Source organism: Dromiciops gliroides, chromosome 6 (assembly GCF_019393635.1).
Source record: "Dromiciops gliroides isolate mDroGli1 chromosome 6, mDroGli1.pri, whole genome shotgun sequence".
Classification (NCBI taxonomy): Eukaryota; Metazoa; Chordata; class Mammalia; order Microbiotheria; family Microbiotheriidae; genus Dromiciops; species Dromiciops gliroides.
Window position 1 is genome coordinate 243367916 of NC_057866.1, and position 15008 is coordinate 243382923.

A 15008-nucleotide genomic window follows, 5' to 3' on the forward strand; every position below is an offset into this window, starting at 1 on the left:
CCTAGGTGCCCCTGTGAATTGATCCAATTTTTCTTAAATAGGAAGGGGGCAGCTAGGTGGTGCAGTGGATACAGCACAGGTCCTGGATTCAGGAAGACCTAAGTTCAAATCCGGCCTCAGACACTCAATACTTACTAGCTGTGTGACCTTGGGCAAGTCACTTAACCCCATTGCCCTGCCAAAAAAAAAAAAAGAAATAGGAAACCAGAAAATTCACTAAACCATACATAGCATTTGATCAGCATAAAACACTACTCAGAATTTATCCCATGCAGATCAAAGACAGAAGGAAAAGATTGTGTGTGTGTGTGTGTGTGTGTGTGTGTGTGTGTGTGTGTGTGTGTGCTCGCTCGAGAGCCTTTTATTCTGTTAGCAACGAAATGGAAAGAAAATGAGGGCTCATTAATTGGGGAATTGTTAAACTGATATTTGAAGACAGTCAGGTGGCACAGTGGATAGACACTGGAAAGGGAATCAGGGAAATAGTTCAAATTCTGCCTTAGACACTTACTGTACATGTAACTCTTGGCAAGTCACTTAAACTCTCTCTGCCTGAGTTTTCTCATCTGTAAGCCCAAATAATCATCATAATCACAGCACCTACCTATTGGTTTGTGAGGATCAAATGAAAAAATATTTGTAAAGCATTTTGCAAACATTAACATAAATGCTATTGTTATTTAATGGAATATTACTGTTCTTTCAGAAATGAATTTTGAAGTCCCAGGAACAGCGGGGAAGAAAAGAGCAGCATGACATAGTCAAAAGAAGAGTCAGGGGGCAACTAGGTAGCACAGTGGATAGAGCACGGGCCCTGGAATCAGGAGTACCTGAGTTCAAATCCAGCCTCAGACACTTAACACTTACTAGCTGTGTGACACTGGGCAAGTCATTTAACCCCAATTGCCTCACTTAAAAAAAAAAAAAGAAGAGTCAGAGGATCTGGGCTCAAATCCCCTCTCTGTTTAAGTGACCTTGTGCAAGTCACTTAACCTTGATGGGCTTCAAGAGTTTCATCTATAAAATAAAGGGGTAGAACTGGGTGGACTCTGAGGTCTCTCCCACATTTAATCCATTATCCTATGACAGCAAGTTTACTACAGAACTGATTATATTAATCACCCCTTTTCATATGAACTTAATAGATTGGGTTCTTGGCTAACATCTTCTACATGGTACAAATCCAACCACTTTAAAAGTACGTTTTCACTTTATTCAACAGATGTCCACTTTAACCATTTTATGTTAAAAATCTGGATTTTCACGTGCTGGCTTCTTTAAAACAAGAATGCCTGTAAAAACTTTGCACAAAAGTATGCCAGTCGACTGGCATCCATTACCCATCATTAGAGAATTAAATTATACACACATGCAATTTAAGCATTTCCCTCTAGTAAATAAACCTGCAGAGAAACTAAAGTTGCTTTTCTAAATACTACCAAAAAATGGAAACCAAAGAAAAGTTTCTCAAAGTAAAAGGTTCACAGGATATTAACATACAGTTAGGGCTAAAAGACAACCTAAAGGAAGAGGTAAATAAACAGCCAATTCAACTCAAAATCTGAAATTATATATACTAGACTCTAAAATCCTTAACTGTAAAGGTATCACCCCCAAGAAATCCAGAATTGTATTAAACAAGAATTTATTAAGCAGTTACAATGTAGTGTACCTTGTTAGGCATTTAGCAATTCAATCAAAGAGAACAATAAAAACCAAATTTCAATGGCTTGTATTACATTATTTTTTATTCTATATTGTTATATAAACATAATTATACATATTACATGACATTATTATTATTAAATAGTAAAGAAACAGGAGAAAATCTCACAAAAAAGAAAATTAACTATCAAGTAACCTCATCACCTGTGGCAGCAACACTTGGCTATGGCTTAGCCAAGAGATAACTAAAATGGCAAAAGAGTAAAGTGATATTTTACCTCAAATAATTCACTTTGACAGAAAATTCTCAAAAAATTAGAAAATTCAATGTTTCTCTTTCCATTTGATGTAGGTGTGCTTGGTTAGGGGAGAGAGGGGGGGCCTGGGGCCTTAGGAGAAGCTGAACCATAAAGAATACATTTTACATTTGCATAAAATGCAAGTTTAATATTTAATTATGGTTAATTTCTTTTAAGATTTTTATACACAAGTTGTTTTTCCCTTAAAACATAATGAAGTTGGGGGCAGCTAGGCAGCGAAGTGGATAGAGCACCAGCCCTGGATTCAGGAGTACCTGAGTTCAAATCTGGCCTCAGACACTTGACACTTACTAGCTGTGTGACCCTGGGCAAGTCACTTAACCCCCATTGCCCCACAAAAAACAACAACAAAAACCATAATGAAGTCTGAGGCAGCTAGGCAGCGAAGTGGATAGAGCACCAGCCCTGGATTCAGGAGGACCTGAGTTCAAATCCTGCCTCAGACCCTTGACACTTACTAGCTGTGTGACCCTGGGCAAGTCACATAACCCCAATTGCCTCAACAAAAACAAAAACAAAAACATAATGAAAGTCTGACTGCCTCTGGCTGAGGCTGAAAATTTAAAAGTACAATGTTGTATAATGAGCTAAAGAATGAAGGTAGTGGCTTAGGGGGCCCGCATCATTACTAAACTAAATCAAACCAAATTGAAACCAAAGGTGACCAGATTTATTTGTAAAACTTTTTTAGAATTATTACTTGGCAGTCTATGAAGAGAAAGTGTATAGTTTGAATTTAAGTATAAAGCACATGAATGAGAATAAAGCAACTTACATTTTAATTACAGTTTACTGGGTTATTAGATAAACATTAAATTGTTATCAAACATTTAGAGAGTGGTAAGTCTGTTTCAAAGTTGAAAACATCATCAAATACACTGATATTTTATAAAAACTAAACCAAAAGGTTACATTTTTTAATGTATTTCCATTAATATCAAATTAGAAGCAGTAACAAAACTCAAATGTTCATTATTTGGTGTAATCCAGATACACAGAAGCTTTCTTAAATGTGTACTTGAAAAGAGGACAGGTAGAAAGAAGCCATGGTAGTAAATGCTCATGGTGAGACTCACAAGCCACCTCTGAATCAGCCTTGAATCAACATGCTAGTTTTTCAAATTATAGGCTGCAGATCTGATAGAATGCAATCCAGGATTGTTTCATTTGTTATTTAAATCAAGAATTCTCTCAAAACTGGGCGTTTTACAGAGAACATTCATTTAAAATTAAGTAATCCAAAATGCCTATAATAATTAAAATATAATAATAACCACTACTCCCCAGGGTCAACAAGTTCCCTTAACTATAAATAAGTGGGGAAAACCTTTTATTTAGGGGTCTGGAAAGGCTCTTAAGATCACCCACTTAAAAGGTTCAGTTCTGTAGGGGGTCCATATATTTGGATGAATTTTTTTTTTATTTTCACTAACTTATGGCTGAAATTTTGCATTTTCTTTAATACTAATTTAAAAAAACAAAAAACACCAACAACTCTATTCTGGAAAAGGGTCTACAGTTTTCATGGAACTATCAAAGGGGGTCCCTGACATAAAAATTAAGAACTTCAGTTCTTAAGTGTTCTAAGTCCAAACCTCTCCTTTTTATAAACAAGGAAAGCTGAGGCACAGAGGGGGTTTTAAGAGTCTTAACTTAGAAACACAAGATGATCTTTAAAATATTAAAAAACCCATAAAGATGGAGGACAAAACAATCCAAGTACAAATTTATACAAACTCTGAATTTACATTGATCCACTATGGCCTCCAGATTCCCACCCCACCCATGTTGTGTACACACACACACACACACACACACACACACACACACACACCACCTGTAAGTATGTATGTATATTATGTGTATATGCATATGTACATGTGTATGTATACACACAGACATACACTGTTTGGCAGGCTCAGAGGACTGCCATACAATGTAAACATGCAACAGAATCTTGCAAGAATTTCATTAAGTTCATTAAAGAAACCAAGGGATGTTGTTTTGAACAATTTTACAACCTACAGAAGTCTTCCTCAAGAGTGCTAGACTTTCAATATTTACTCAACTAATTGGTCCTGGCTATGTGATAATTAAAGCAATAGTGCATAGTTTTGAAAAGAATAAGCATCAATATAGTGTCGAAGCAATTAAGACTCTCAAAAAAAAAATCTACTCTGTGCAGGCCTGGGGAAAATATTTAGTAAGAAGGCCCAAAAGAAAGTAGTAAGATATATTAGGAAAAGCACTGAATTGGACGTTGAGTACCTAGATGAAGATCTTAGCTCAGATACTTACTAAGCCACATCTTTTAAGCTCTCTGGACCTCGGTTTTCTCATGTAAAATGAGCTCTATTTAAATCTCATGTATGTCTTTATAAAAAAAGAGTAACTTTAATTTAGTACGGTACGGGTAAATAGGTTTTCCAATCACAAGAAGAAAACCAATATGCTCAATTTTAAAGTGTTTCACAACTGCAACTACTTTTCTAAACACATAACAAGTATGCCAGAAATTTATGGTCCCTTTGAACACAACTTGGGGTGGGGGACTAGGAAAGTATTCCTCAATAAAATGGAGAGAACTGATACCCGGAAAGGAAAAAAGTTCTGAAGGAATTAGGATTTTAAGTTAGTTACTATAAAAGTGATAATTCAGTTCAATTACCACTGAGGTAGCTTTAGAGTCTGGGCGTTATATAGATTTAAAACTGCCACGTAGGGGTTTAGAGGTTTCAGCCAGTAGGGCAGATGGCAAGTCCCACATTGTGACACATGTTTCAGTCTCCCTTTGGGGGGTAGGAGTGTAGTCTAATTTCCTACCCTACATCAGCTTGCTTCTCACAGTCTAAAATGAGGCCTGCTTGAAATGTGATTGGGAGGGGAACGAGTAAGGTGGGGAGAAGGAACCGGCAAGAAAATAAAAGACCCAGTTTTGGAAGAAGTTCCGCCCTCCCCTGTACAGCCCAAGAGGGCAAATTTCCCAATCCATCTGGACTGGGAGGAATCGAAGATTCCGGCCTCCTTACCAGGGCTCCAAGGCATGCGCAATGCGCAGAACGGGGGGAAGGATGAATGAATGGAGGGCAGTCGAAAGCCCGAAGCGCGAGCCGGCCGGGCCCCAGCGGCGCGTGAAGGAGGCCCAGGAGGGGCCGCGACTGCCCCCTCCCCTCCCCGGCGCTCCTCCCTGACAGCCCGGGCCGGCGCCGCGCAGCCAAGACAAAGTGCTCCCGCCCCGACTTTCGCACGCTCCTTTCCCCCAAAAGCCACTTGGGCGAAACGCGATCCGGGGCCGCCCACCGCCCTCGGCCCCACGCGCCGCCAAGCCCGGTCCGCGGCTCGCGCGCGCTCCTCGAGCCCCGGCGCCCGCCCCTCCGCTCCCCGCGGCCGGCGTGGTCCAGGCCCTCCGCGCGTGCCGCCCGCCCGGCCAACCCCCGACACCTCGCGAAGCCGCGGCGCACGCCCCTACGGCGGCCGGTGGCCGGCTTCCCCGAAGCCCCGCCGCCAACCTTCCCCGTTCCCCTCGACTCCCGTCACAAGCGAGCCTCACGCGCCCGCCCCCAGCCCGCCAGCCCCGACCAGAGACCCGATCCTGCCTCCTCCCCACCGCGGGCCCCCGCGGGCCGGCAACTTCTCCAGCCGGCCCCTACTCGGACCCCCTCCCCTCCCCCTTCCGCCCATCCGGGCACCTCGCGCTCCCACCACCGCCGGCTCCCCGCCGCCCCTCCCCCACCTCACTTCTCCCGTCTCGCCTGCCCCCACTAGAATGTGTGCGCTACACGCCGCCGCCGCCTCCCCGGCGCCCCCAGCCGCCGCCGCCACCAGGGGGTCAGCGCCCGACAGAGGGGGAGGGGGTGGCGAGGAGTTGCGTGCGCGCTGGGAGCGCCGTCCCGAGGAGTCTCCCGGGCCCCAGGGGAACCGGGCGCGGGGACCCGGTAGGGGGTGGGGGGGGCCGAAGGCAACACTCACCGGTTCCACAGTCGCCATCTTAGATCGATCTGATCAGACAACCGCTCCTGAAGGGGGGGTGAGAGTAAAAAAATGAAATTCAAACCGGATTGGCCGGTCGCCCCCCACGTGACGAACGTGTCCGTTTGGCCCGGGCAGCGCCTGCGCAAGGTGGCGGGTGTGTGGGTAACTGAGGGCTTCTGGGAAGTGGAGTCTTTTTTTTTTTCCCCCCCTCTCTTTCCCCCCCTCCCCTAAAGTGAGGAGGAAAGCTGGGAAGAGAAGGGCTGATCACGTGTCTACGGAGGCGGTGCGGCGTTGCGCGGCGGGCGGGTGAGTGGGGCTAGGAAGGTGAGGCAGGAGTGGGGCTCGGTCCGACTGCGAAAGTGAGGCTGCTGCGGGAGGGGGTCTCCTCCGTCTTGCGTTCTTCCTCTGCGTTACAGCTGCCCGTGCGCCGCCGGCCCCCGGCTCCCCCGGCTTCCCATCGTCCCCGTGGGCTCAGCTCACAGGAAGAAACCTCATTGGCTGGGCGCCTCCGCAAGGCTCCCCGGGGCCGCTCTCACTTGGAGTCGTTTGTTCCTCCCGCCACCCTGGTCCTCACGGCCGCCTTCATTCTCTTTTCATTAGTGAACGGAAAGAGCAGCGGGGACGTGCGGCCGGCGCGGCGCGGGGCGGGCGCGGCTAGCGCCGGCGCCTCCCGGCCATGCCTGCGCGGGGGCGGGGGCGACCTGCCCGGAGCGGGCTCTAGCAGCGGAGGCGACTGTCGGGCTTCGCAGGCCCGGGGCTCGGTGCTCGCTGTCCGGCCGCGTCAGGCGCCTGAGGCCAGTCCCCCCCCCCGGAGCAGCACCCGGCCGCCCTGGTCACCCAGCGCCGGACTGACGGCCGGGGGTGGCGGGGCCTGGCTAACAATGACCACCTGGCCGGGGCCTCGCTTTTTCCCGCCCGCGGCCCAAAGATGACTTACCTCACAAGGGCGCGCGGCGGCCGGGCCGGGCCGGGGCTGTGAGCGCGCCCGGCCCAAGAGGCGGCCCAGCCCGGCCCGGCCGCCGCGCCGCCTGACCACCTGTTGGGCTTTCCCCTCTGTTTGTGGGCTGGGTAACCCTGAATTTCCCTAATAATTAAAAAAAATCAACGCTCCTCCACCCCCAGCCCAGCCCAGGTAAGTTCGCCTTCAGTAAAAGGTTATTTATGACTGTGGAGTTTACCCTCGGCCTTCCTCCCCGCCCCCAGCCGACAGCTTTCGGTACCTATCGTGGTCCAGGTCGGTGCCATTGCACAGGGTCTGTTTATTAATAAGGCAGGTACAGAAAAAGAAATCTAACCACGGGCCACTGAGAGGGCCCTTTGAGGAACGACGCCCCTCCCCACTCTTGCCCATGCTTTTAAGAATGTTGTCGCAGAAAATCATAGCTCTGCCATATACCTGTTTGCTGTTAGTGAAGCTGGTGGCCGGGGCTGGGTCATGCCTATTGTTGAGTGCATAATGGAAGATGGATTGGCCTGCACATAATTAGGGCTGGCCACGAGCCCCAAAGTCATCATCTTTTGATATCTAAACTCCCCCACAGTGTCAAAGGTAATTAATGTATCAAAGACTTCCATTATGTACAGATATGTTGGAGAGTTCTGAGAAAATAAGAGGGCAAGAACATTAATATAGTCAAAGCAGTAACTTCTGATCTTACTGGTACTTTCTTTTTGATAGTAGCCACCATCAGACCACCTTCTTACAATATGCATAAGGCTATTTTCATAATGCCAGACTATTATGAGATCCAGAGGAAGAGTCTGAAGCAGAAATGGAAATCCCCATAAAACTTAAATCAGTTCATATAATAAAGCTTTTGACAAAGACTTCCCCTGTTGTTAATCATCTTCCTTGAGTCCACATCCTGTTTCCATGAGGAAAAAAAAGATTTGAAGTCTTGACAAAAAGATGAATTTCTAATCCCTCCACCATATCCCTGGTATTGATGTATATACCAAACTCTTCACAGCTGGATTTGTTTAGATCCAGTGTTTTCTTGAGTGTATTTTTCACCTCATCTTTCATATAGTTAAAATAATTTTAGCAGATTGTAAAGTTTGTCAAAAAAAACCACCAAATGCCTATAACTTTTGTTCCCCTTGCAGCATCTTCCTTACCTCTGTCAGAGTGGCTATTCAATACATGCACTGATTTACCAATTCTCTTTTGGTACCTTCAGACAAAAACAAGGTAATAAAGGTTAGGGATTCCTGGCTGCCTTGACTACGTGCTCACAATTTGCTACTGCTACTGTGTTGCTCCTTAAAAGGAGCTTATTCTGGAGGTAATTTCTAAAGATTTTATAAGGGAGTATCCACCATTTCTAACTAGATCTTTCTTATTCTCTGACTGGTACTAGGTAACTAAGTCTTCATATAATAATTGTGAACAATTTCAAAAACAATAATAGTAGGCCAGTTAGTGTTGCAGCTGAAAGGAGTCTTAAGATCATTCACCTAGATAAGTTTCCTAATTTATTTCAAACATCTATATATTCATCTAGAAGAGGAAGGAGTGACCACAAAGTCAGTGTGGCATCATCAAAAACAGGTCATGCCAGACTAACCTCATTTCCTTTTTTTGTCAGGGTTATTAAGCTATTAAAGTAGGGCAGTGCTATAGCTATAGTTTACTTAGGTTTTAGCAAAGGATTTGGCATCTATTCTTGTGGAAAAGATGGAGAGTCATAAGCTATATGACAAAATGCAGAAGAATTTATAGCTGGTTGATGGCTGAACCAAAAGAGTCAGCATTAATGGCTTTATGTCATTTTAGGAGGAAATCTTCAATGGTACGCATGCCCCAAGGATTTTATCAAAGTCTTGGATAAAGACCAGGTTGGCATATTTGTCAAATTCATAGCTGACACAAAGGTGGGAGGAATAGCTAATGCACACTGGTTGACATTCAGGATTTCAAAAGACCTCGATGGGCTAGAACACTGGGTTGACTCTTAATAATACGAAATTTAATAGGAACAAATGTAAAGTCTTGCACATTGAAAAAGCCTCACAAATACATGACATAGGGAGGTGTGGCCAGACAGCAATTCATGTGAAAAAACTAGGGAATTTATTTACCTGAAAATTCAGTTAGTAGGAGTTAAGAGTGACATGACAGGGGGCAGCTAGATGGCGCAGTGGTTAAGGCACTGGCCCTGGATTCAGGAGTACCTGAGTTCAAAGCTGGCCTCAGACACTTGACACTTACTGGCTGTGTGACCCTGGGCAAGTCACTTAACCCCCATTGCCCCGCAAAAAAAAAAAAAAAAAAGAGTGACATGACAGCCAAGAAGTGAAGTCATTCTTGAGATTCATGAAGAGAGGTGTGTGAATAAGTAGGTGATTGTCTCACTGTACTCTGCCTTGTTCAGACCACATCTGTAGGGATTGTGTTCAGTTCTGGGCATGACATTTTAGGAAGGACATATCCTAGGGTCATACATCTTGGAGATGATTTAGTCCAGCCCCCTTATTTTACGTATGCGGAAACCTGAGGACCAGAGAAGTGACTTGCCCACCATCACAGGGAATAGTAAGCAGCAGAGCTGTTAAGTTGAACCCAGGACCTTTGATTCCAAATGCTGTCTTTTTCCACCTTCATCATTTTGCCTCCATTAATAAACAAGGGTCCAGAAAAGGGGCAACTAAGACAGTGAAGGTCATATGAAAAAAGGTAGGGATGTCTGGAGAAGAAAAGGCAAGGTAAAAGCATGAAAACTGAGTATTTCTTTGAAAGACTGTCAGGTGGAATGATTAAATTTGTTCTGGGACAACTAGGAGCAACACATGGGAATTGTGGAAAAGCAGGTGTTGGATTTTTGTACAGAAAAACTTCTGACAATAGAGCTAACCAAAAAGTGGAAGGGGTTGCTTTGGGAGATAATGGATCAATCCCTTCCGCCGACCTTAACTGAGGTCTTCATATCAGGTATGTTCTAGAGGGGATTTTTTTCCCCATATATGGTTTGGATCAGTGGTAGCTGAGCTTAATTTAAGGTCCCTTCCAGTTCTGAAATTTTGTGGCTTTGAATTGAACAACTAAGTACTTACTAAATGCAGTACTTGGGGCAGCTAGGTAGCGCAGTGGATAGAGTATCAGCCCTGGATTCAGAAGGAACTGAGTTCAAATCCAGCCTCAGACACTTGACACTAGCTGTGTGACCCTGGGCAAGTCAACCCCAATTGCCTCACCAAAAAAACAAAACAAACAAACAAACAAAACCTAAATGCAGTACTTAACAAATGCATACATTATCCTGAACAATGACAAGAAACAAAATGTTACTTCCCTTGATCTTATATTCTTGTGGAGACAACCCATTTGAAAGTTATAGGGAGACATACTCATTGGCTTTCTAGGTCAACTCCCACACCAAAGAAACCCAACATTAAATAAATAAAAAATAACAAAGTAGGAGAGACCACTTAGCCATTAGGGGGTCTTAGAAAAGGTTTGTACATCAGTGGCACCAGACATGAGAATGATATTCCAGACAGATAAGAACTTGTACAAAGGGATGAGAATAGACCAGGAATGTCATTTGGGGGTAGAATAGGGGGAGCGTGACATTAAATGGGGGGGGGGGTTAAGTGCCTGGCAGAAGAGTTTGCATATTCTAGAAGCAAAAAAATAGGGAGAGTGACAGTACTGAAGATCCTAAAGTGGGAAAGAAACGGACGTGGACCTTAGGAAGATTACTTTTGCCAGCTATGGGTCAAATGTATTGGAAAGGAGGGAGACTAGGTATTAGGAGAACAAAAAGGAGTCTTTACTGTAATAGTACTCTAAGCAAGAGTTGGTGAAGCCCTGAATGAGATCCATGGTCTTTTGTAAGTGAAGAGATGAGATAGATTCAAGGGATGTTCCAAAGGGGTCAGAAAAGTCATAGATGACTGAGGTGATAAACCAGGGTGATTACAAACATGGGACCCTCAACAGAAATGGGTAATTTGAATTCTGAAACAGACAGTTTATCCTTTCTGAGATAGGCCTAAGAGAATATACACTAGTTAAAAATAACCTTTTAAGCTAGGAAATACAATTTGGATATAAACAGTTTTCCTTAGTTATGATTACATATATACATACATATATAGTATTCAGTAAGTCACAGAATAAAAGATTGGAAGGAATTTTGGTAGCCAGTCTAAACACAGAAGGACTCCCTACTATAACATATCCACAAGGGATCATACAGCCTTCACTGTAAATGTGATGGGGACCCCATGACCTCCAGAGAGGCAACTCATCCTACTTTTGGACAGCTGATTGTCAGGAAATCTTTCTTAATAGCAAGTCTATATTGGCTTCTTTCCAATTTCCACCCACTGCTTCTGACTTGACACTGAAACCAACCTACAGATTTGATACCTTCACTTGACATCCCTGAACCTGAACAGCTTATCATTTACCCCTCTTAGTCTTCCAAGACAGACACCCCCATTTCCTTCAACTAATCCTCATGTGACAAAAACACAGGCCTGTCACCATCCTGGTTGCCTTCATTTTGACATTCTCCAAATTGGTGACCAGAACCAAATAAAATATTACAGATGAAGTCTAGATTCGAAGACAATGCCATCTATATCTTTATTCTAGTCATTAATAAAAAATATTAAAGAGCCCAGGGCTAAGAGGTCCTGAAGTACTCCACTGGATACCTTCTGCCCCAGTGATACTGAACCATTAACATTCCATCCATCCAATTAGTTCTGAGTTCATCTAATTGTATGATAGTCTGATCTTAATTTTTCTGTCTTATCCATAAGAATAACATCAGAGGCTTTATCAAAAGTTTTGTTATGAAGAAAAAAAGTTTTGTATAAAGCTTATTTTTTTTTTGGTGAGGCAATTGGGGTTAAGTGACTTGCCCAAGGTCACACAGCTAGTAAGTGTCAAGTGTCTGAGGCCGAATTTGAACCCAGGTACTCCTGACTCCAGGGCCCGTGCTCTATCCACTGCGCCACCTAGCTGCCCCCTATAAAGCTTATTTTTTTTAAAAGCCTGTTAAAAAAAAATTTAACAGCATTCCCCGCCTGTAGTAAAATAATGAGGTTAATCTTTTATAATCTGTTCTTGATGAAGCCATCTTGGCTCTTTGTAATAAATTACCACTTTCTAAATATTCCACAGCTAGCTCTTTAATGATCCTTTGTAGAACTTTCCCAGGAATTTTGCTGTCAAGCTCAGAAGCCAATAGTTTGCATGCCTTTTTTTTAATTGGTACACTTGCCCCAAGCAAAAATTCTTGGCTCTTACAATTTTTTCCTCCCAGTATAGTTTTGAAAAAGAAAAGGAAAAAACTTTCAGTTGTCCTTAGCTTCTCTCACCAGCCAGAAGGTCCATTCTGAGCTTTAGCATCCCTGATGATTTTTTCCAGACTTTGCCACACATTCTTACATTCATCCTCGTTTCCATCTTTTGTACGTTTCTTATTTGAGTCTTAGATTGTTGAGTTTCCGGTACACCCAAATGTCTGACAGATCCCATTTTTCCTACATGAAATCCTATATTTCCTCTGAGCCCTTTGAAATCTGCTTTCCCATAACCTGGAGTGCCTGCTGGACTATGTTTAGATTTCCTCTCCTTTATTCTTACTCTGAGGAGTGGTTTCCATCAGTTACTGAAGCCTTGGGTTTCACTTATTGGCCTTATTCTTGTTTTTCTTCTGAGCTGCTGTGTCCACCGTTAAGAATAGAAGAATTTTCCTTGTTATTATCCTCTCTAGTATTTGACTTGAGTGTATACATGGGTTGTCTTCTCCCTTCCACCCTTTGTAGTTTTGTCTTTTTAATTTAATTAGCTTGAAGACAAATTGCATTATTACAGTTCTTAAAGGGTTTATTTGGCCGTTGTTAGGTGAATGGGTGTTGAATGGTCTTACTAGTATTCCCTGATTCTTTCCACTTCAATCCAAAGGCTCTGTACCACAGACAGTGGTTTTCTTAAGAGTACCAGTGTGATCCCATCACCTCCCACACCCTAAATCCTCATCAGCACGCCACTTGGCATTTAAAGCTGTTCACAGCTAGGCACCTTCCTGCCTCTCCCAGCTCATTTCCTCCCTGACACTCTAGAACTCCAGCCGCTCTGGGAGTCTTCTCTACCTAGGATTCGGCCTGTCCCCCTGCCTTTGCTCCGACCCCCCATCCCTTAGGTTCTCTGCGCTCCTACGCTCGGACGGGCAAGCCAGCCTCCGCACACCGCCCCCACGTGGCTTACTGGCGCCTTGTGGTTGGCCCCTTAGAGGAACTCGTGGAGCCAGGACTGTCTGGCCCATAATAAATGCTTGCCCACAGACAGAAAGAAAATCTCACTTGATTTTTTTTTTTGATTGAGAACTAAAAGTGCCTGTGTGATATTTTGACAATCCTTAGGTGGTAAGGCTCCCGCAAAATTAAAAGGAAGTGCGCAGGCGCAGAGCCTGGTCTGCAGCCAACACGCGCCTGTGCAGGACCTGCAGCCGTAAAGGACTTCTCTATACACGCCCTCGTGTGCGGAGCCGTAAAGCGCGTCCCCGCTCACCGGCTGAGGAGGTGGGTCGGCGGGAGAGTGCAGCACTCCGGGCTCCGCTCAGACCAGGCTTAGCGGAGGGACCGAGGAGGCCGCCGTCGCCTGTGGACCTTCCCCCGTGAGAGACTCGTGCCGAGCCGCTGTGAACGCCATCATGTTTAAGAAATTTGACGAGAAGGAGAACGTGTCCAACTGCATCCAGCTGAAGACGTCGGTCATCAAAGGCATCAAGAACCAGCTGCTGGAGCAGTTCCCGGGCATCGAGCCGTGGCTGAACCAGATCATGCCCAAGAAGGACCCGGTGAAGATCGTGCGCTGCCACGAGCACATCGAGATCCTGACGGTCAATGGGGAGCTGCTCTTCTTCCGGCAGCGGGAGGGGCCCTTCTACCCGACTCTGCGGCTGCTGCACAAGTACCCCTTCATCCTGCCGCAGCAGCGCGTGGACAAGGGCGCCATCAAGTTCGTGCTCAGCGGCGCCAACATCATGTGCCCCGGCCTGACTTCCCCGGGCGCGCGCCTCTACCCGGCCGCCGCAGACACGGTGGTGGCCATCATGGCCGAGGGCAAGCAGCACGCGCTCTGCGTGGGCGTCATGAAGATGTCGGCCGAGGACATCGAGCGGGTCAACAAGGGCATCGGCATCGAGAACATCCACTACCTGAACGACGGCCTCTGGCACATGAAGACCTACAAGTGATGGCCTGGTGGCGGCTGCGGCAGCGGCAGAGCCGCGGGGGCGCCCTCGGAGGGGCCAAGGGGCGGGGTGGGGGGAGGCGGCGGGAGGGGGGCGGGGGGCGGCACGCTAAACAGTCAATAAAGGAGACGCGGGGGTCCGCCTGACCGCTGTCCGTCTGTGCTGTCTGTTTCTGTCCTGCGGCGCAAGGGGTGGGGAGGGAAGGGGGCGTGGCTGCCCGAGATGGCGCGGGGGCCCTGCCAGCCTCGCTCCTCATCTGTAAAATGGGGAGGGGGAGGGGGGTGACGGCCCCAGCCCCCACCCGCCTGCGTCACGGTGAGAGCGAAACGGGGCGACCCCGAGGTGCTGCCTGAGCTGATGGTTATCGTGCCCAGGCCGCCAATCCACGCGCTACCGCGGACAGAAGCCAACGGTCCTTTCCGGCGTCAATTACTAAGTATCAGTCCTGTGGTGATGGAATCGGAGAGCGGTGCCCTGAAACCCGAAGTATACGTAATGGGTAGTGTGGAAGAAGGGGTGGTGGGCCTTAAGACCCTATCTTAGCCCCCTGAAGGCACATTCTAGGCGAGGCAGCCGGGTGGGGCAGTGGGTGGGATACTGGCCTTGAAGTTGGGAGGACCCTGACATTTACTAGCTGTGTGACCCTGGGCGAGTCGCTTAACCCTGATTCCCTCAAACGTCTGGGGGGCCATCTCCCATCGTCCTGATCTCTATCTTGCCACTGCAACCAGATGGCTCTGGGGGAGAGAGGGAGGCTGGTGACTGCTCAGCCCCTCCCTCACTTGCCGCAAGTCATGACATCACCCGGATGTCTGATCCTTTTGGAGAAGGACAAACA

At 46.2% G+C, this 15008-nt stretch overlaps 2 protein-coding genes across 2 annotated transcripts in view; one reads left to right on the forward strand and one right to left on the reverse strand.

Moving 5' to 3' along the window:
* The window catches only part of EIF4E (eukaryotic translation initiation factor 4E), a 51700-nt gene extending 45609 nt beyond the window's left edge, over positions 1-6091 (reverse strand). Inside the window, exon 1 of the mRNA XM_043972529.1 lies at positions 5955-6091. Within this exon, the coding sequence (XP_043828464.1) occupies positions 5955-5972 (18 nt within the window). The 5' untranslated portion in view covers positions 5973-6091. The remainder of the gene's footprint in view (positions 1-5954) is intronic.
* An 81-nt stretch (positions 6092-6172) lies between these two features.
* LOC122732403 (malignant T-cell-amplified sequence 1) lies at positions 6173-14234 on the forward strand. The gene is made up of 2 exons (XM_043972530.1): positions 6173-6263; positions 13338-14234. Exon 2 carries the CDS (start codon positions 13628-13630, stop codon positions 14171-14173), a length of 546 nt encoding a protein of 181 aa, XP_043828465.1. The 5' UTR covers positions 6173-6263; positions 13338-13627; the 3' UTR covers positions 14174-14234.
* Positions 14235-15008: the final 774 nt, after the last annotated feature.